Genomic DNA, 23,158 nt, shown 5'->3' with positions numbered 1-23,158 from the left:
AAAACGCCCTCTTCGCCACCAGAAAACTAGCCAGTGCGACCAACGAGGGTGAGGTTGCTGGAAACGAGCTAATGACAGAGATACCTCCTGTGTGTATGTTTAAAAACAAATTTCATGTTTTTATGGATTATGTTCCTGTAATGGCCTTGGTGGACACAGGTGCAACGATTTCCGTGATGAGTGTTTCTTTCAAAGACGTGTTAGGGCGGAAAGCTGTTTTTACCTGGGATGAAACTTCAACGTTCTGTAAAGCTAGAGGAGAGCTGTTGCGCCCTATCGCTGTGTGTAGTGCTGACGTATTTTTGGGAGGCCTTATCAGAACGACAGAGTTTGAGATTATTTCACGGTCGACACATAACGGCATTCTCGGCATGGACTTTTTGCGAAAATGAGGTGCCACTGTAGATTGTCGCACGGGGAAAGTCTTTGTGAGTGGCCAGATGCAGTCAGAACTTCTAAAAACTCCTGCGGACAACCAAACTACGCTGTGTGTCTGTGGCGATATGTTCATACCTGGGCTAACTACCGTGCGTGTTCCTGTTGCTTGTCGCAGCACGGATACTGACAGCTTCGATGCAAGCATAGAGCCAATGCACATAAACTGCGTGAAGAAGAATGAGTTGGTTCCCCATTGTGTGATGTCGATCGATGGCAGATGAACTGGCCTATGGACTGTAAACTGTTCCTTGGAGCCCGTGACAATACCGGATGGTTTGAAATTAGCTTCGGTCAGTAGAAAACACACGACTTTTTCAGTGGTTGAGCTCACAGACGTACCGAAAAAACGTGCTGGAACTGGTTGTCACAGTTTAGATGGGGTCCATACGGCAATGATAAATATGTCCCTTTGCCCAAGCGAGCCCCGAACTTCAATGATTATGCTGTCGAAGCACGTTTCGGTATATGTTTTTGCACGGAAGGACAAAGTAATTTCTATTTTCATGTACCTTCGACACTGGCACGGCAAGTCCGATTCGGCAAAAATTATATCGCGTTTTCCAGTCAGAAAAACAAATTTTCAATGACCAAGTGCAGGAAATGATGCAAAAGGGAGTGATACAAGAGTCAGCCAGTCCGGGGGCAGCCTCGGCAATCCTTGTTAAGAAGAAAGACGGATCTTGGAGATTTCGCATCGACTATTGCAGACTAAATGCCGTGACTGAACAGGCGTATACCCGCTGCCACGTATAGAGGACGCAATAGACTGCTTACAATCGGCCTTTTATTTTTCCTCCGTAGACTTACGTTCCGGTTATTGGCAAATTCCGATGCACCCAGAGGACAAGGAAAAGACTGCCTTTGTAACCCCTGATGGTCTCTTTGAATTCAACTTGATGCCATTTGGACTGTGCAATGCACCGGCAACGTTCGAGAGGTTCATTCACGCCATTCTGCGTGGCTTGAAGTGGAACATCTGCACGTGCTGCCACGACAACGTCCTCATCTTTGGCGGTACGTTGAGTGAACACAACTTGTGTCTGGATATTGTTTTAAACTACATACGAAAAGCTGGCCTAGTTTTAAACTCAAAGAAATGCCACTTCTGAGACCGCCAGACACTTGTGCTCGGGCATCTCGTTGACAAGGATGGCACCCGCCCTGACTCTCAGAAGACACCAGCAGTTGAGACGTTCAATGTGCCGCGTTCCGTCAAGAAACTTCGTAGTTTCCTGGTGCTTTGTTCGTACTTTGGCCGCTTTATTCCGAAGTTTGCTGACGTTGGGTAATCTCTCACATATCTCTTACAAAAAGAAAATTCCTTTGAGTGGTCATTGGAGTGCGATTCTTCGTTTCGTCAATTGAAATTTCTGCTGACATCACGACCCGTCCTTCAGCATTTCAGTCCTTGTGCTCCGACAGAACTTTATACGGAGGCTAGCTGCATAGGTGTGACGAGCGTGTGGCGCCCTACCTAGCCATTTTCATTACCTCGCCAAGTTCAGCAGGCAACCTTGGTTGAGCTTGAAAAATAAACACTGAGGAGCGCTGCTCGGCAGTCAGTAGCTGTTACTCCACCATGCCTGTGGTCTCGTCCTTGTCAGAGAACGGCGCCTCGGCCCTCCCTCTCATCTACGGTCTTCGGGACAGATTGTGATACTGGCAACGAGTTCAGTCAACAAGTCGACCCACGCCATCAAGAGCAAAACAACGCCCCTCGCATCTGACGCCATACCACTGTATGGAAGGCTCGAGCCGGTTGAGGGAGACTGGTCCGCCTGGCTAATCTATAAAGGAGCAAGTTCGCATGTTTTTTCGGGTTAACGACACGCCCGATGAGAAACAGCGAGACATTTTCCTGGCAAGTTGCGGAACCCAAGTCTTTCAGTCTCCTGCTTGAGCTCCTAAAACCAGCTACACCGCATACCAAGACGCTCAGTGAGTTGCTCACTACACTGCGCTTGCACTTCAGTCCGGCGTCGTTCACGCTAATGGGGCGTTTCCGCTTCAACAACCGGAGCCCGCAGGAAGGGGGAGAGCCTCAGGCAGTTCGTCGCTCCGCTGCGAGGTTTGGTGCAAACTTGCGCATTCGGGAACCAGCTGGACTCGCTACTATGGGACCGTTTCGTCTACGGCATAAACAACCTCGGCATGCAGACGCGTCTCCTGGAGCTTCCCGACCCCTCGCTAGACGACGTGGTGAAAGCAGCGCTGGCGATGGGCTTGGCGACAAAAGAGGCCGGCGAGATTGCACGTGCGGTGTCAACGGAAGCTGCGGTCAACAAGATGGTGGCAAGAGGCAGTAAATGCAGTCGCTGTGGTGACGCCCCTTCCCCCTAACAGTGCTAGTTCGTATATTTGCAGTGCTTCATGTGCGGAAAAACTGGGCACCTTGCACGAGTATGCCGAACGGAAAAGCAGAAGAGCGGACCAGAGCAGCAGCCTGGATCAAGCCCAGGTTCCACACCAGCCCGCGGTCAGGGTAGGCACCGCAAGTGGCGGCGGGGAAGTGCTGCAGCAGGCTTGGGTTCCTCCGCAGCCAGGCTAAACGTCGTGACCAATGAACCGCCTATTTTCGACATGTGGCACACAGGCCTTGTTCTGCTATCTGTGCCACTGTACGTACTAACAGTCGAAGTTTGCGGGCGCCCCATTTCCATGGAACTGAGAACAGGGGCCAGTGTGTCCGTCATGGCTGGCAAACTTTTTAAAAGGACCTTCCCTGGAGTCGAGGCTTCAGGCTGACATGCTGCGAAGTTACTCAGGCGAGCTTTCTTAGGTGCAAGGCCAGACCCAGGTCAGAGTTCGTTTTGGCAACAGGGAAGCTACCCTTTCTCTGTATTTTACCATGAGGTTGTCACTGATGCTGCACAGCAGGAATTGAATTTGTGCACTGGGTATTGGGCTGTCAAAGGGCCAGGAAGCAGCCCTACATGGCGTACAAGACATTGCAAGCCTCCTAACGAAGTTCCCGTCACTGTTCAAGCCAAGGATAGGCACATTCGCCAGTATGACTGCTGGCATCCATGTACCCGAGAGAGTCCAGCTTCGGTTTTTCAAGCCTCCCCCGCTGCCATTTGCACTTAAGCACGGGGTCACTCGGGAGCTGCAACGGTTACAGCAAGAAGGCATCATGGTACCAGTCAGAACTGCGGAGTAGGCCGATCCTATCGTTCCAGTTCCCAAGCGAGATGGTAGTGTCAGAATCTGTGGGGATTTCAAGGTTACGATCAACCCCGCTGCTACCATCGAAAAGTACCCCCAGCCTCGGATTGAAGACTTCTGATCCGCTTTGTCTGGTGTCGAGAAATTTACGAAGCTTGAACTCAAAAATGTGCACCAGCAGTTGGTGCTCCAAGAGGCCTCACGGACGTATGTCACAATATCGACAACTATAGGGCTTTTCCAGTATACGTGTTAACTATTCGGCGTGGCTTCGGCACCAGCCATTTTTCAGAGAGAGATGGACAATCTCTTCAGGAGCGTGAGGGTCGTCACAGTTGACTTGGACAATATACTCGTTATCGGTATTGACGACGGAGACCACATGCAGAATCTGCACAACGTTCTGGCCAGACTTCAGGATGCTGGTCAAGGGGTAAAAGCTCAAGGGGTAAAGCTCAAGGGGTAAAAGTGCATGTTCCTGGTTCCTAGTGTAGAATGCATAAGACACATCTCCCAGGCCGGCATGACTACGGCCCTCCGTAAAATTGAAGCTGTTCTGAAGGCACCAAAGCCTCGAAACAAAAAAAAAAAAAAACTGCAAAGATTCCTTGGCCTCATCAACTTTTACAGGACCTTCCTGCCCAACCTGTCTGCGCATCCGCAGCCACTGTATACTCTGCTTTGAGATGGCCTGCATTGGGCATGGAAGAAGGAGCAGGACATGGTTTTTGAGCACAGTAAACAGCTAATCACCAAGGCACCGGTGCAGGTGCACTTCGATCCAGCCAAGCCTGAAGTTCTTACTGTAGACGCATCACCATACGGTGTAGGAGTCGTCCTAGCACACAGATATGACAAGGATGACCAAAAACACCCAGTGTCGTTTGCTTCTCGTCGTCTTCACACAACAGAGCAGCATTATAGCCAGCTAGATAAGAAAGGCCTCGCCCTCACGTTTGGCGTCGAGCATTTCCACCAGTACCTGCGGGGCCGAAAGTTCGAGGCAGTCACGGACCACAAAGCACTGCTGGGGATACTAAGGCCAGATCAGGCAGTCCCCGTGCAGGCATTACCTCGAGTGGTACGATAGGCCTTGAAGCTGGCGGCCTACAGCTACCAGTTGGCGTACTGTCCAGGAAAAGACGTGGGGCCTGCTACTGTTCCATAGCCAGCTGAAGTGCTCAATCTGGAGCATGCGTACCCCGAGATAATCTCTAGGTCTGCTGTGTCGCAGGCGACCAGTTGGGACCTGGCCCTGTCCCAGGTGGTAAAGGCAGTATCCCGAGGGTAGGAATTGGTGAAACAGCCCTACAGCCACAAGGCCGATGAGCTGAGCCTGGAGCAAGGCTCCCTACTTTGAGGTTCCAGGATAGTGACCCACAAAGTCTGCGGTCCAGGGTCCTGCAGTTGCTGCACGCGGGGCATCCTGGCGTGGAAAAGACAGAAATGATGGCCCGGTCCCACGTTTGGTGGTCTGAACTAGATCAAGACATTGCTCACATAGTGTTGAGCTGCCAAGTCTGCCAGGAACATCAGCGGGCTTCGCGTCTTGTGGAGATCACCCCATGGCGATTCCCACAGAGGACCTGGTCCAGCCTTCACGTGGATTTTGGGGGCCCCTTCAAAGGTCACTACTTTATGGTGGCGGTTGACGCATTCTCAAAGTGGGTGGAGGTTATACCTGTCACCACTCCGTCAGCAGGTGCGACCATTGCAGCACTGGAGCAGATCTTTGCAGCTCAGGGGCTGCCGGACATCATAGTCTCCAATAATGGGTCCGCTTTCGCCAGCGCACAGTATCTGGCCTGGCTGACAAAGAACGGAATCCACGGATTGATGGTTCCTCTGTATCACCCTGCTTCAAACGGTGCAGCAGGGCGGGTAGTGCAGACGATTAAGGACAAACTTAAAAAGAGCCAGGTGGGTGATTTCCGTGCGCAGGTCGCCCGCATACTCTTTCAGTATCGGGCCAGCCTCATGAAGTCACGGGCTGTGCCCCCTGCGAGCTTTTGCTGGGACGGATGGTGAAGACACCGTTAGACATTCTGCACCCATCCAGTTCACGATGCTCCTCAAACTACTGAAACAGAAGCTGGCTGCTGACAAAGGGTGCTGTCCTGGGCATTGCCCGAGCCCGGAATGCTAGTATTCGCCAGGAATTTCCGCTCTGGCCCACCTTGGTCTGCTGGACAAGTGGTATCACCTGCAAGCTCCTCCTCCCTGCTCATACGAATGCAGGATAGAACCACGGGGCACCAACATGCTGACCATGTGAGGGCTAACCGTGCGACAGGGCTTGCATCCGCGGCAGCACCAGTTGAGGCCAGTGAGACAACCATTTCGCAAGGAACAAGGAACAGGCGCCTCTAGTTGTGCGCCACTAGTTGGGCCCCCTGCAAGTTCAGTGCCATCCCTGCCAACCACGGCAGATTCTCGGGAGGAACCGAGAGCGGCTCAGGCAGCACCTGGTGCTACTGCACCTAGTCTCTCAACACCTGTACCCAGGCGGAGCAACTGACAACGAAGGGCACCAGACTGCTTTTTGCCTACCTAAAGCAACGATCAACTGGCTGGGACTTGTAAGTTTTTTTTTTTGTGTGTGTGCAATAACTGGGGTTGAGGAGTGTAACGAGCGTGTAGCGCCCTGCCTAGCCTATTTTCATTACCTAGCCAAGTTCGGCAGGCAAGCTTGGTCGTGTTTGGAAAATAAACCCCGACGAGCGCTGCTCAGCAGTCAGTAGCTGTTACTCCACCATGCGTGTGGTGTCCTCCTTGTCAGAGAACGGCGTCTCGGCCCTCCCCCTCGTCTACAGTCTTCGGGACAGATCGTGACAATAGGTATCAAAGCCATCCTAGTACAACGTTACAGTGGTCGCGAACACATCATGGCATACGCAAGTCACTCCCTAAGCAGGCCAGAGCTTACACTGTAACGGAACAACAATCTCTGGCGGTAATATTTGCCATTCAGCGGTTTCGGTCTTACCTTTACGGATGCCCATTTACAATCGTCACCGACCACCACTCGTCTTGGCTTGTCAACCTTCGTGGCCCATGCGGCCGCCTTGCGCGCTGGGCACTCCGGCTGCAAGAATGCAGCTTTACCGCCACTTATAAGAGTGGTCGTCAACATGCCGATGCAGACTGTCTTTCTCGTATGCCACTTAGCCCAACAGATTTCACACTTAGCACAACAGATCACTCTTCTACTTGGCCCACCTCGCCTGATTATCAGCGATCGTGGACGACAATTCACAGCGGATGTCGTGGATGTCGTTTGTGTGAGTCACGCCTGCGCCACTCGACACCATACCACCCTCAAACGAATGGGCTGACAGAGCGTACCTATTGCACGTTTATCAACAAGCAATCTGTGTATGTCTCATCTGACCGCAAGAAATGGTATGAGGTACTCCCGTTCATTATGTTCGCGTTTAACACAGCGAAGCATGACACTACAGGTCATAGCCCTTTTTGCTATATGCACGTTGGCTCCAGCACACAATCGACACAACCTTACCTTTCTGTGTTCACGACAACGTCACTGTCCTCGATACCCTCTGCCTCGCCGAAGAGGCATGTCGCATAACTCACTTACGCACATTGGCATCACAAGACATAGCGAGAGCACGTTATGACATTCGCCACCGACCTGTGACTAATCCCCATGGTGATTTGGTGTGGTTGTGGACTCCGATGCTCAAGCGAGGGTTATGCCAAAAGTTTTTGGCCACTTACGACTAATCTTTTGTAACTATCAACAGACTTACAGAGGTCACCTATGTAACAGCTTGCCTCACGACGAGAAGTCGATTCGACAACTCGAATGACTCGTCCGGTGGCTGGTGGCTTTTGTCTGTGCGGAGAAAAATGTTGCGCACAAGGGTGAAGACAATGAATCCTACTGTGAACGCACTTGTCACCTGAGTTAAAAAGGAGGAAGAAGATTAGGAGGATTTCTAATAAGTCGGCTGTTTCTGAGCTACCCCTCTTGACCTAATAAACGGACCTTTTTAACCTCTACTGGTCCTTTTTCAAGTGTAACAATATCATAAGGGTAATGACTCACATCCTGCCGAAAACAAATCCTGCTACTACTCAAAGTTTTTTGGACTTCCTTTGAGGGAAAAAAAGAATAGGATTTGCCTAGCGGCCATATTTCAATTTTTTTTTAAATATTGTGCAGGTTAGTTTAGTTACGTCATAATAAATATGCCCAATTTTCTTCATATGTCATATGTACCATTTGAATTCGATTCGAAATATTCGACCAAAATCACTATTCCCTTCGAATTCCCAGAGCCCCTAAAACTCACTATTTGCACAAGTGTCCAGGGTCGTTACCTAGTCAAGGTCTATCCCCACAGAGTAGCTTCAACCAGCCGAAAAGCTTATATTTTCAGGTTTTCAAATCGTAAAAATTTTTCCTAGTAAGCATACAGCTGATCTTCTGCCTTTGTAGCACTCGCAGTCACCGGCTTGCACACTCAAAAGGGCGCAATGCAGCAGTTTTCACCAAGCAAAATTACTTTCCTTTGACATCAACGTTCATAATAACAGCAGGACATCACTAGTTAGGCACTAAAGTATTCAACACATTCTACCATTATTCTACGCAAATTTGTGGTCCATTGCCATTATGTGACAGTGATGACACTGCATCTGACTATTTTCACGGGAGGCAGTTGGCAACACAATTTTGGTTCTTATCGGTAGAAGAATGTGCATTGGTTTTGATTTTTTTAGAGTTGAAAATAAATATTTGCTCACACCTCTTTCAACTAAGTAGTGCTGCCATTAGCAGCCACTGGCAGGTATAATTTATTCCACCTTTCTTGCAGAAGCTCAAGGTCGTGGCGTGCACTTATTTAGGCAATGTGAACCAGTTTTCTAGGCAAGGCTGAATGTCACTGCCAATAATCTTAAGGCTGGTGCACACCGGCGACTAGCAGCGGTCGCGCGACCATTTGCGACTGGTCGCAACCAGTCGCGAACGGTCGCAAACGGTCGCAAAGCGACTGCGTTGGCCAGTCGCTTCTTGACCGATTTTTCAGTCGCGCGACTGCAGTCGCAAAGCTGCTTAACCAATCAGCGATGCTCAATTTTTTTTTTCATTGCGCTGGCTTCCTGCCGCCAGATACAAACGAGTGCGTTCCTCTAGGTCTGTGGCACCATGGCCACCACGGAATACTTGGCTTGGAGATGGCGGGCCGCAGCAACTCGAGCAAATTATCGAATTTACGTGGTGGCATTCGCAAGAAGCTAAACACCGTCAAATTAAAGAGAAAATAAATTGTGCACTGTCTTTTCCCCGTATTCGGAAACTTTTTTTTGTCTTGAACTTGACTTGTCAGCGCATTCAACGCAGCGTGTTTGGAAGGCGTTTGTACTTCATGCCTTGGCAACGACTTAAGACTCCACGTTCGAGACGCATTTGTGCTGCATTGTAGGCTGTGGCAAGTCAAGGGAAATTTAAGGATGGTTTCTGAATACGTACGACTCTCGGAAATACTCCTCGTCGTGTCAGCGCAGCTCTGAAGGCAGGCGGCTTGCATGGCCGGTCAATTCCCGCGATCGAAAGGATGGTCACATCCACTACCGGCTTTTTTTTTCTTTGGAGGCATCTGTGATGCCAGCGCTGACACCATGGCACAGTGCATCAGCACCATGAAATTGTCTTGTTCTTCGCTTGAATCGAACTTGACGCTGTTGGGAACGCTGTGCGAGAACGGACTCAGCTGGCGGCGATCAGCTGATTGCGCCGGTCTCAGGAGTTCTCGCTCATAACGAGATCCGGACGTGACTCTCCGGTTTTGCGACTTCCGGTCGCTCGCATGCAGCCTCTGTCGGTGTGAACATCAGTCGCTTTTTGGTCGCCAGTCGCGAATGGTCGCGCGACCGCTGCTAGTCGCCGGTGTGCACCAGCCTTTAGTTTTTCGATTTTCCGACGCCCCGATAGCACAACGGTTTTGCGTGGTCCCCTGAAAGTCGTATTATCGGGGTTCCACCGTATGCAGTCGATACCGAATACAGTCGAGCCCGCTTACAACGAACCTGAGCCTGACGCGGCATCCGTTTGCTGTATACCGAAGTTCGTAGTAGATGAAACACAGCTTTTAAACAAGTTGCGAGTGAAAACACGTGAAAACACAAAACTATTTGCCCAAAAAAGCACGTGATGCACATGTTTCGAAGAGCAGAAGCGATAAGGGCAATCTTGCGTTTATTTCAAACGGCAGCGTGCTCTTCGCCGAGGCCCGTGGCATAAGCTGCATGAGGCACTGGCTTCAAAGTATTGTCGTTCTCGCAATCCAATTCCTCCAAATCGCTCCTGCCGTGTACCTAATTTACAATGCCCTAATCTGTGTACGGTTCCGTGGTGTCGGCATCATCATTGGCCGCAATTAAACCATCGCAACAGATATCCCACTCGCTCTTCCGGGTCGTAGTCGAGAACTCGCTGCCACAAACCCCCCGAAATGTAGGTTCTGTTCGGAAGCTTCAGGCTTGTCAGCGGGCCCGTTGTTGATGAAGTTGGCATCGCGAAAACAGTTTCGCGCGCATGTAGCCATCACCGCGGCACACGAAATATTCACCACCTCCACAGCTGAATACCGGGACGCCCAAAGCGGCAAGTTGGCTGCTAGGTAGTCAACAGCTATGACCAAGTGCTACGCAACGCGGCACCTAACGCACGGATTACGCCCAAGCCAAGCGGTCACATTTTCGACATTTTGTTGAGCAACAGGAAAAAACATGCAAGGCCTCCCGTTCGTCATCCTGACCACACACGCACATCGAGAGCGAGCAAAACACACACACGGAACACACATGCCAAAACACGTGGTATAGCTCTGGCTCCGTTTCTAGTCAGAAAACAAAACTTCTGAATTTGAGTCAGAGTGGCTGGCGTCACGGAGCAGTGGAGATGGGCGAAGGAGTTGTGTCAAAAGAGGAGAGCCATTTGCGAGAGAAAGGCAAGGAGTCGCGAAAGAGCAAAGAGAGGGGAGGACACGGTGGGATGGCGACCTTGAAAACCAAAACACGCGGGAAAGAGGCAGGCCGAGCAGCTTGCTTGAAAGATCCGCAAAACACGCAACTCGCACGCGGAAAAAAATTGAAAGATAGCCTGCGCGCGCAGAGGTCTAAGCATGGCCGCCTGGATCGGCGTGCATGGCAGTGTTCAAAAAATTGTTTTTTTGCACTGGCGGGTTGGCGTGGCCTCACCTACTTCGATATTTTGCGATTCGTTTCGCACAATTTAACAGCTAATCTTACGCTTTCACACGCGTGCGGAGGGCATGCTGAGCCGAGAATCGCGTATTATCATCAGAGTGGGTGGGGTAGCGTACGTGCGTGCACTAGAACGATATGGTAAAACAAGACTCAGACAATCGGATACAGACGATGTTCTGGTCTGGTCATTCCAGGCCGGCGACGTCAACGACAGTACCAGCGTTCAAAAACAGGGGAGATGGCTGCCCGGTCTTCGAAAGATGGGTGGCAGTGTGAAAACACGGGCCGCATCTGGCGATGCGGGCTGCTCAGAATAGCGGGGGGACCAAGGACGGAAGGGTGTGTAACAAAAAGCGGTCGGAGAGAGCGGCAACTAAAGGGGCGCAGAGGCAGGGTCGACCTTTAACAATAAGAATCTATGGGCACCTCGCAGATGCCTCATCCTTGGTCGAAAGTGGTTTCCCCGGAAGTCGGCAGAGTGCCGACTCTGTTCACTGTAGCGGATCGGTGGCGCTCGAAGACGTTCATTGTGAGAGCAATTTTGTGCCATTGAAAAAATGTATATTTTCACGGTCATGCGGATATTGTTCATTCCAAGCAAAAGCTAATTTTAAGTGGGGCCATTATATGTGGGCTCGACTATACATAAAACTCGGGTATATAGAATTATTGGCTCTATCGAACAGTTAAAAAATCCCCTTGCATTTCCCGTGCAAAAGTATAGGACTGGTGCACCTATATATGAAACTCTCGCACAGAAGGACATATGCTGCATCGAACGCACAGACGAACATTTGCTGTATCGAACGCTGCACCGCGCTGAAGCCCAGAAAGAGCGAAAATTGATCAATTTTTCGGCAGCGTTCTCACAAGTTCCAATCTCTTTTCCCGGCCAGGTGATGAAAAGACCACATTATTTCATCGCGCTGATCAGGTTTTTGCGCGGCACTTACGGGTGCATCGGTATGTTTAATCCATAATCTGCAGGGGTTAATGCACGAGCATAGTGTTAAAAAAAAACGTGCCAAGGACACCAAAATGAGAATGCAAAGTGAGTCGGTTATCTCACCGCAATGTTTCCATTTCTTTCCTCCTTTGCTAGCGCAAAATGACATATGAGCCTGAAAAGCATGGCCTTCGAAATCCTATTGACATATTTTAGCATTCTTGGTTTTAAAACCCATGTCTCGAAGGCTTTGCTTCTTCTAGCTTTTTGCATTAAAGCAGCTGAAAGCAGTGGCTACCAGATGCAAAGCCACAAGTCAAATCAATATAGTCAACATGTCAGCTGTGAGAACATGTGAGCCAGGCGGGCCAGGTGACGACTTGGCGTGGGTCATGACCACTGAAAGTGATGCACGGTGCTTTAATGAGTTCTGCGACTGATCAGCATTTGCAAGCAGCATCTGGGACAGTGAGTGTCTTCACCGGTGCTGATGACGACTGTTTCGGAATGCATCAATGCTAAAATCATGGCTGCCATTGCAGGTGCTATGGAAGTGTACCCGTGCGATTACAGTAAAGCCTCGTTACAAAGAACACCACATTAACAAACATTTCAGATAAACAAAATAAAAGATCCCGTGCCAACTGCTTATAGTTTCAATGTAAAAATATTTCACTTGTACGAACTTCGGAATAACAAATATTTCAGAATAACAATCATTATTTATATTCCTGTGTCATCTTAATAACACCTCAGTACTACGAACTTATATCCCAAAATGCAAAAATTCTCAGATTTTATTCGCTGTATGGGTCATCGCGGTCGGAGCTGTAAGCTAGCAGACTACGCAGTGCGAGCGGATGCCTTCTTGCAAAAACCCGAGATGACGCAGGAAGAGAAAAACGCAGAGGACTTTCTTTTTTTTTTTCCTCCTTTGTGGAGGTGACGACGTATCAGGTTTTGTAGGTGGAGTGGGGACATAGGCTAGGAAAACCTGACACGGTGCGGGAGAAGAAAAAAAGTTTTTTCTGATGTGGAGGCGACGACGACGCATCGCATTTTTCTTGCATGCTTTATCAGTTGTTAACGTGCTGTCACTCGTTTCAGGCTTCTTTATCTTGGTTTTCTCTGCGTATTTTGTGTTAGAAGTGTGTGCCGGCGTTCGCGTTGCCATGAACTCAACAACCCCTCCTACGGTAAAAAAGCGGAAGGAGTTTTCAGTGAGCGACGAAGTAGAAGTTCTTCGAGAAACAGAAGGCGTAAATAACCAAGCCGTCGTGGCTAAAGAACGTGGAGTGGCACGGTCGACAATCGCCACAATTCTAAAAGACAAAGAGAATATCTTCAAGCACCAGCAAGAATCTCAGCTTGCCGCATCAAGGAAGCGACTGGGGCTCGGGGACTTCCAGAATATTGACGCAACTGTGCTCACTTGGTTTAAAAGCGTGAGAGCACAGAATGTGCCCGTGTCAGGCCCAACGGGCAAGAAAAGGTGCGGCAGTTCCCTACTATTCTTGAAGTCACCGGCTTCAGTGTGTCTTCTGGCTGGCTCCACCGTTTTCGTAAACGAAACGATGTAACCTGGCAGACTGTGTGGCGACGGAAATGCAGCCAATGAATCAGCAGCAGCCACGTGGAGAGAGGGAAGTTTCTACAAAATGGTGAAGTCCTATCAACAGCTGATATTTTCAATGCAGATGAGACGGCCTGCTTTTATCAGCTGCTCCTGGATAAGACAATTCATTTTAAAGGAGAGTAGTGCAAAGGTGGCAAGAAGTCGAAGCTTTGAGTCACCACGCTGTATTGCTGATACAGATTGCACTGAAAAGCTGAAGACTCTAGTGATCGGGAGGTTTTCGAACTCAGCTGAAAAACGTAGCGTCGCTGCCGTGCCAGTGTCGGGCAAATCAGCGTGCCTGGATGACCTGCGAGCTGTTTACCGAGTGGCTGCTAACGGTAGGCGAAAAGATGAGCAAGTAGGGGAGGCACATTCTCATGATCGTTGACAATTGCTTGGCGCTCATTGTGAACATTCGGCTTACGGATGTGCGTCTTGAGTTCCAGCTGCTAAACTGCACGTCAATACTTTAGGTACCTGAGCAAGGCATAATAAGGAGCGTGAAGTCGCACTTCCGGAATCGTCTTGTTCAACGGGTGCTCATAAAACTCTGCCTACAGCGCCTGACAGCCATCAACGCACGAGAGGCTGCGGAAATGCTTACGAAGCTTCCATCCACCACCGAAGCATGGTGGTGGATGGAAGCATGGTGGAACAGGGTGGAGCTTTCCATCCACTACAGTCGCCGACCGTATATTCGGACTCGACGGGAACCGCCAAAACGTCCGAATAATTGGGAGTCCGAAAAAACGGATTCACTCGAAAAAAAAAAGCACTTTTACAGGCCCTATTGCCAGAAAAAACTGTCATGTGTGCACACACGCACGCTTCAGAGACCGTTTGCTTGGAAATAGAAAATTCAGACTTCAGACTGAGGCAGGCCGCCTTCTACCTGGCGAATTATATCCGCTTTCTTCGTCATCGTGAGCGTCTTATAGCTCCCACGTTGGCCCGTTTCTTCACTCCCGACGGCGCAGCAATGGGTGGCATTGTAGCCATTTCAGCACGCCACGAAACACGCAAGAGAGCGAGAACACAGACAACAAGACGAATCAGGCCTAGCCGCAAAAACAGCTGACTGACACTGCTGACAAACGCCACAGTGAACAGACTCTGTAGGTGGCTTGGCTTGGCCGCTCGACTGGCTAAAAAAAGCGTCGCCATACATAGCCTTTGAGATCGGCAATGGCGATTTCTGCGTGCATTTTGACACTGGCCAGACATCCATACATAGCTAGTGCAGCATATCAGTGCTGGCAACCTAGCAAACGTATTGTTAACGTCCCTTTCAGCCTGTAATGGCGTACGGCGACGCATCCGGCCAGTTAATCCGAATCACCAAATGGCACACAGTGGTGCGTCCGAATTTTCGGTCGCGAGTTTACATTAGGATCAATGGGGAGTGTGGCGGTGCCATGAAGATGTCCGAATAAACGGGCATGTCCGAATTTTCGGCATCCGCATAAACGCTCGGCGACTGTACTATTCAAAACTGCTGTAGGAAAACCGGCCTCATGACAACAAATGGCCAACAACAAAGTGATGAACCGGCAGCGGAGAGAAGCTCCTGTGAGCTCTGGAACGAGGTGGCCAAGCAGCTAGCCGTCGATCTTTCATCCACATTTGACGACTATGTCAAGTATAATGAGGCGATGTGGACGTCAGCGGAGCTTATGACTAATGACATCCTGCAGAGCATCCAGGGCACAGAGACTCGGGATGACGATTGCAGCGACGACATGGCCGATGATGTCACGGCAGCACCTGAAGATCTCGACGAGTCTGTTTCAGTCACAGATGCATTGAAATACTTGAAAAAACTCCGCATATTTGTAGAAAACAGCAACCGAAGCAGTGCATAAATGAGCGAAAAGTCTAGTATCGTTCGTGATGCAGAGTTTGTGCTCCACCCGTCAAAAAACTATCCCAGACTATTTCAAATGAACGTGCCTTATCTTATGTTCACATGTGCATTGTTGTGAGAAATAACTTAAAGGACGTACCGTTGCAGAGGTAACACGTTTGCGTTACTGAAATGTTATTTTTATGGTGAATTTTTGGACTTTCGTTAAAACGACCTTTCAGAATAACGAACAATTATCTGCTGTCCCCAAAAGTATGTTTTATCGTGATTTCACTGTAGTAATATGCCAACACTCTCGCTGCCGCCGCCAACCAATCTTTAGTCGTGCTACAAAGCTTGCATCGGTGATCTGCGTTAATCAAAGCTGTGGCGGCCGCAGGAGCTGAACTCACTTATTTGAAAAGCTTCAATGATATACTGCAACTTGACGACGCGTAAAGACAACTTTACAGACTGTTTTCATTCAAGATAAAGTGCGGTAACTTGCATTTCACACCTTGTTCTTCATTTTACTACGAGAGAATCGTTATGTTAGCACTTGTAACGATTTCTGAGGCCTGAAATACTTTATATTGGCCTTAAATTCACATATTTTATCGATCAAACTATTGATTTATCAAACTATTTTGCAATCCGCTTTTAGTTCGACATATCCGAGATCGACTGCATATAAATGCTACACTGCTTCACAAATGATGCCAGAGCAGGCTGAAAAACTTGCTCTGGCTTTCAGTTCTAACAATCACAGAAGGTTTACACTTGTTTGTCTAACAATCACAGAAGGTTTACACTTGTTTGTCACTTCTGCTGTGCTCCTTGATAAAGCAGCAGTTAAGCTACGATCCTTGAAAACCCTCACCTTGTCATCCTTCTCCTTTTCAGCAGGTATTGATGAGGGACCATTGGTGGCCGGAGATACAGCGTCATCAGGCACTGCCTTGGATGGCGAGTTTGTAGACAAGTGTTTTTGTGCCAACGAGCTGTGAGTAGCTGCCGATTCGTTGTCCACCTCCACCGCTGCACGGCGGGCCTCCGCGAGCTGAGCCTTCACCTCGGCAAGCTCCTGTGGCAAAAATTGCTATCTGGGACTACGCTTGGTCAACTGGCTATACCACAATGACATTTCCATTTACAGAGATAGAGACTACTTATTAGACCTTGGGCTGGCTGGTTCAAGATTACGAGTGGAAAAACAGGGCTAAAAAGACTAGGCACGAGAGCACCATGCTGACCGACTACATAATGTGCTTATTCCTTCCATGGGCATATACAGGTTGTCCCAAATGTCACGCAGCACAATTTTAAAGGGGGCCTGCAACACCTTTCAAGTAGCTATGAAATGGATTCACTAAAGGAGCTTATAGGCTCACTTTTTTTTTTTTTTTTGCAAACTTTTGAATTCGTCCAGTACGTGCGGAGTTACAAAGATTTGTCACACGCTATAATTGCATTCTCTTTTCTCTTGCCTTGACGAAAACGCTGACAGCTCAGCAGGCAGGGAGGCATGGGGAAAGAAAATCCAAAATGGCCACCTTGCGACCTTGAGCACATTTGATCTATCCCTCTTTTTTTCCCCCCGAATACACAGCTTTTCAATGCAATTGCATGTGCACGCCTGGACAAGTCATGCCTCCCGCAACGGCCCCTGTATTGACAGAATGTGCCATGCTCAAATGAGCCAATGGCTTATATAATGGCTGTGATGAACGATTCTTGAGCTTGTAGCATCATTTGTTGAAAGAAACAAAAGCAATTAATTTTTAGGTGACATTGAGAATTTATTGTGAACTACGCATAGCATGCTGAGCTACAATAATTGGCTCGCATGTTCTCAGAAGCCTCGACTACCAGGTCCAGCAGTATTTGGAGCAGTATAAAATAGAAGGCTTACATAAAGAAAAAATAATATATATATATATATATATATATATATATATATTGTTAGGGCGTTTATTAGCCGGCACAAAGTGAACATACACAATGGGGACAGTAACGGCCAAGCACGAACTCTCAGCGCGAGCGGCGTCTTTTTTGGGTAGACGCACTAGAAAACACTTGAGAGTTCGACCCATTTCAGTGTTCAGAGGCTTCTCTACAAAATATATATATATACACAATTTAACATCACCTCCATCACGCAGTGTGAACACGAGCACTGCTATTTCAGTGAAAGTTGTACTTTGAACCTTCCCGCTAAGCAAACAATAATAAAGTCCACATTTGTGGCACTGGTCAAATATTTGACAGACACCATGAATTTAAATATCAATATACTAAGCTCGCAACCTTGCCTTGAAATCTGAGAGATTCGCAAAACAGAGAAGTGGGGGGGAGGAAAGATGGGCGCACAATTTTGTTTCTTTTTTAGGGAAGCATAAATGTCATACGCTGCTTCAAATGATTGCCAGTAGCTTATTTAGACATCGGTGATTATACTGCTGCTAGGAATGTGCGGCGTACAAACGCATGAGTAACTGAAAAAAATGTGCAGTGTCCCACTAGCGCTAACAGCCCCTTCTAAATCTCAATGCGCCTTCACACAGGGCACCAGTATACTGCAGCAAAGGTGGCTCAAGCAGCATTAGAACCAAAGCCAAGAAATTTTTTTCCACCCCACTCCCCCCTCCCCTTTTCACCGTGGGGCTCGATGCTGCTTCGGCTCCCTTGCAAGGCACGTTCGACCAGGCTAAGTAACAATGGCGCCCGCCTGTTGGCCCAGCGACGATATCGAATATCTATCACGAAGACTGTGGCAGGGACGATGCAATTTCAAGACAAAAATAAATGTTTTATGTGCCACTGCTAAGGCAATAAATGTAGGCGCTGGCAGTGCCGGCGTTCGCAGCACGTCGAGCTTTTTCCCGAAAAGAAAACGCGGCATATGCTTCTAGCTTTAGTTCTTAACAAGCCATAGCCGATTTTCAGGCTAGGAAACTTATACTTCCTGCAAAGCATTGGTGGCTACCGCAACGCATTTTCGTCTTGAAGTTACGTCGTCCCGCCCATAGGTATCTGCTGCAAAATCCGGACCAATGGGCATGCAGCATTGTTACATTATCTGGTCGATCACGTCTGGTGACCATAGGGCGGATGCCTGGAATATTTTAAGTGTATTTTAGGTGCTATAGTTCGGGTCTGCATGCTTTTACTGATAGGGCAAGCTGCAGATAGCCGACGTGGCCTGCATTTCTTGCCGAAATTGGCGAACCTGAACAAAATTTTGAGGCTGGCTAGGCATTTTAGTGCAGTGTTGCACCTCTGCACAAATCATAGTAATCATAGATTCCTGGGTTTGGCGCAACAATCATGAATCGTATCAAACTGGCGCAATCGGCGCACCTGTTGCGACCCTGCACAAATCATAGTAAAAAGGCTACAAAAAAATTTGTGCTGTCATTTAAAGCAGCCCTGCAACACTTAATGAGCATGGACAGAAAGCTCTGCCAATCGGTAGTTGAGGATTCCGAGAACATACGTGCCAAATATTATGGTGCGGCACATGACCTGAAACTTACAATTAATTTTTGAAGTCAGCTCATTTTCTCTGATCTTGACGCTACAGGCTCAAATATCACTACCATCATCTTCACATCTTGTGTGCAGAATGGCAGACTGTTTGTCCATGTTCGAGCCTTCGTTACTGATGATATATTCAATATAGACGAGACCAAATTAAAGTTTGTCTGCACAGAAGTTGTGACCATGCACCAGCCATGAGAATGTTGTCAAAATAGAATGCTACATGTTCTTCATCTCGCATTGAAAAACAGCTGGAGCAGGTGAGATTATCGAAGTAAACTTGTGCGAATATTTGATTGCTTTGAATATTTGAACAAATATTACTGTTAAAATAGGGTGTTGCACGTGAAGAAAGATTCAGACGTCACTCAGCAAAATGCTTTTTATTGGACAAAACAGGCTTCTTGTAAGCGCGTGCGCGAGCTGGAACTGCAGCCACCGATCATTGTCGTTGTCTCCCATAAAAGCAGAGGGTCCGTCATTCACATGCATTACAATTATTCCCTGCAAAATAAGAAGCCATCCTGACAACCTATAGAAAAGTAAACATAGGAGGGTTGTAGCACTGCTTCAATCTGAACACACGGACGATTTCCTGGCCACGACGACGATGGTCCGAAAAGGGTTCCATGGGCTCGATGAGGTAGTTTACTGGTGATATTTTTTGTAGTACACGACATGGGCCGTGATACTTGGGCCAACTAAATGGAAAGGCCAGGTGTAGCAGAAGGGACACGCAGCCAGACAAGTGAATCCTGATCGTAGGAAGCAGTATTAGTGGATGCATCGTGGTGGTGCTTCTGGCACCTTTGGTCTTGTGTTGTAAAGGACCATGCAAGTTGGCGGTATTCTTCGGTGTATGTAGCGGCTTGGGATAAAATTGCGGATTCTGAAGCGTCAGGTCTGTACAACAAAATTGTGTCCATAGTGCGTCATCGCCCAAGAGTGGCATTGGATGAAAGGGAATATTTAACCTGTAAAACATACGGAAATGTTTTTCTCTTAATGTTTCCATATGTGGGCAAGCTATTAAAATGTGCATTACAGTTAGTTGCTCCTGACACTTATCGCATGTTGGGGCTTCTTCGCCTGCCAATAGGTAATTATGTGTGATGTGCGTGTGACCTATTCGTAGTCGACATATAACTACTTCGATAAAACGCGCTTGATGAAGACAGGTCTTCCATTCACCAAAAACAGGTTTAATTAGGGGAAGTTTGTTGTTTTGTTGTAATTTCCATTCCTGCTGCCAGTGAAAGGTGGTGGCCCGGCGAACAGCTTGAATCCCATCTCTGGCAGGTATGTTGGTTTTTGACTCGCGCATCTCTTTTGCTGTTGCAGCTAGTTGGTCTGCCCTTTCATTGCCTGGGATCCCGACATGACTCGGGACCCAACAGAGGCGTATGGTGTGGTCATCAGGTGTGTGGGATAGCATGTTTAAAATATCGCCTATGAATGGCTCATACTGAGATTTATAATTGAGACTTTTCAGCGCGCTTAACGAGTCTGTAAATATTACGGCTTTTTTATGTTTTGAGCTTATAATGTATCGTACTGCCATCCATAACGCATAGCACTCAGCGGTGTAGATGGATACGAACTGCGGTAGTCTAGTTATTTGCTCGTGTGTTGCTCCTACCACGCTGCTTCCGACATAAGCAGATGTTTTCGAACCATCAGTATAAAATTCTTCGTAAGTGTTGTACGTTTGTTATAATGTAAAGAATTCTTGTAGTATATGTTCATGTGGGGTGTTTTGTTTTTTTATATGTGTGAGTGAAAAATCCAAGAATTTGGAGAAATCACTCCATGGGGCCAAACTGGGTGGCCTTCTAGCAATGGAGAGTGCTTCGTTATGAATATTCAGGGCATGAAATTTTTCTTCAAATCTTAGTATTAGTGGCTTAATTACGTTTGGTTTATTGGCATAGTGTTGTCGTAGGTAACAGCGTGTGACAATACTGTGGCATATATGATCTGGTGAAGAACGAACTCTAAGGACAAACGTGAGCATTAGTTTCGTTCTCCTATATTCCAAGGATGGTTCGTTACTTTCGGCGTATAAGCTCGAAATAGGTGAGGTTCGATAGGCACCTGTTGTGAGGCGTAACCCTTTGTTATGGACAGGGTCTAGGCGCCTAAGGTACGAGTTTCTTGCTGAACCGTAGATTATACTACCGTAGTCTAATTTGCTGCGTACTAAAGAGCGGTAGATGAGCACGAGGCACTTCGGTCGGAACCCCAGTGCTTTCGGAACAAGACTTTGAGGACATTGAGGGCGCTGTTGGATTTCACCTTGAGATTATTAATGTGTGCAAGAAAATTGAGCTTCTTATAAAATACGACCCCCAGAAACTTCTGTTCTTGTTTTATTGGCAATACTGTTTCGTTTATTTTCAGTACGGGGTCTGGTTGTAAGCCTTGTTTCAGGGAGAACGCTACAGCAACCGTCTTTTCCTCAGAAAACCGGAAGCCATTTTTGTTAGCCCATTGTGTTAGCTTGTTTAGTGCAATTTGAATCTGTCGCTCGCACGTCGCCATGTTAGATGACCGGCACGCTATTTAGAGACCATCCACATATAGTGAGTGCATAAGAGTAGATGGTATGACCTGGTTCACAGAGTTCATTTTGAGGACAAAGAGATTGATTGATATGTGGGGTTTAACGTCCCAAAACCACTATATGATTATGAGAGACGCCGTAGTGGAGGGCTCCGGAAATTTAGACCACCTGGGGTTCTTTAGCGTGCACCCAAATCTGAGCACACGGGCCTACAACATTTCCGCCTCCATCGGAAATGCAGCCGCCGCAGCCGGGATTCGAACCCGCGCCCTGCGGGTCAGCAGCCGAGTACCGTAGCCACTAGACCACGACGACAAAGAGAGTTGTGCTTAAGACACAGCCCTGAGGCACACCGTTCTCTTGAGTAAAAGTTTCTGAAAGTGTGGTACCCAAACGAACCTGAAAAGTTCGGTTCGATAGAAAGTCGGACAAGCAGTTGAGCATCCTTCCGCGAATTCCAAGATCTGCCAGGTCTCGTAAAATACCGTACTTCCACGTTGTGTCATATGCCTTTTCAAGATCGAAAAATACTGCTAAGCAGTGCTGCTTGTACAGGAAAGCTTCTCGTACTGTATGTTCGAGGCGAACGAGGTGATCGGTGGTGGAACATCCTTTCTTCTAACCACATTGGTGAACATCTATCAAGTTAGCGGTTTCTAGGATGTATGTTAGCCTAATATTAATAACGCTTTCGAAGGATTTCGCCATACAACTTGTAAGTGCTATGGGCCTTTAGCTTGTTGGTAATGTAGGGTTTTTTCCGGCTTTGAGAAATGAAATTATAATGGCTTTTTTCCACTCTGTTGGCATTCTGCCAGTGATCCAAACAGCGTTAAAGAAGTGCAGCAATGCCTTCATCGCTTCCTGGGACAAATGGGCGAGCATTTGGTAATGTATTTTGTCTGGGCCAGGTGCTGTTTTTTTACCTTGAGAAAGCACTCTGTTAATTTCCTGCAGGGTTAAGGGGGAGTTGTATGATCTGTCGTGATAACCTGTAATAGGAAGCTTTTGTTTTTCTGTAGATTGTTTATGTTTTAGAAAAGCTGCCGAATAGTTTGCTGAGCTCGAAATAGCGCAAAAGTGCTGCGCTAGTAGGTCTGCCTGTTCGCCTAAAGTTGTCTGGATGCCAGGGGTTGAGAGAATGGGGGTGGTATATGAACTGTAGTTGCCGTTAAACTTGTGCGCCTGATCCCACATTCTTTTAGATGTGATGGAGCTGTTGATGGATGAAATGTACTTTTTCCACGAGAGTTTTTCAGCCTGCCTGCGAATAAATCTTGCCTTTGCTCTCGCTTTTTTAAATGCTAGGAGGTTCTCTCCTGTAGGATGTTTACGAAAAATGCCCCACTCCTTGTGTTGCATTTTTTTAGCTTGTGTGCACTCTTTTAGCTTGTGTGCACTCTTGCGGTAGTGTGGAGCACCCGAAGGTCACCATTATGTGCTTGGTTGGAATTTCTTTGTTTTCTCTTCTCACTACGATACGCTGTACGTGAACGACGTTTTCGTCCTTCCAGCCAGCCAGAAGCTCATCATTTGTTAGGTCTTTTAGGTCATCGTCTGACACAACGCCTTTGACAGTGTTCATCGTTCGGTGCGCAGAGACGGTTACGGGCTTGTCCCCAAATGCTACTAATTTTTCTAGTTTCTGAAACTGTGTCTTGTCTTTAACTTCCACTAGCAAGTCTCCGCTTGCCATCTTTGTAGCCTTATAGCCAGTTCCAATAGTCTCGGTTAGGCACCTGGACACGAGGAATGGGAGATGTTGCGAGCTTTTTTGTCCGAGCTTTCGCAATGAATAACGTGGTACTT

General features: G+C 47.9%; 1 protein-coding gene across 9 annotated transcripts in view; it reads right to left on the bottom strand.

The window, feature by feature from the left end:
* LOC119167714 (uncharacterized) overlaps positions 1-23,158 on the bottom strand; it is a 537,665-nt gene that overhangs the window by 136,673 nt on the left and 377,834 nt on the right. For all 9 annotated transcript variants that reach the window (XM_075865823.1, XM_075865821.1, XM_075865822.1 and 6 more), the window contains one exon: positions 16,127-16,330. In XM_075865823.1, the coding sequence (XP_075721938.1) occupies positions 16,127-16,330 (204 nt within the window). The remainder of the gene's footprint in view (positions 1-16,126; positions 16,331-23,158) is intronic.

The sequence above is a fragment of the Rhipicephalus microplus genome, chromosome 6 (genome assembly GCF_043290135.1).
Source record: "Rhipicephalus microplus isolate Deutch F79 chromosome 6, USDA_Rmic, whole genome shotgun sequence".
NCBI classification, from domain to species: domain Eukaryota; kingdom Metazoa; phylum Arthropoda; class Arachnida; order Ixodida; family Ixodidae; genus Rhipicephalus; species Rhipicephalus microplus.
Note: the sequence above shows the minus strand (reverse complement) of the source record. Positions and strands in the feature narration are given on the sequence as shown.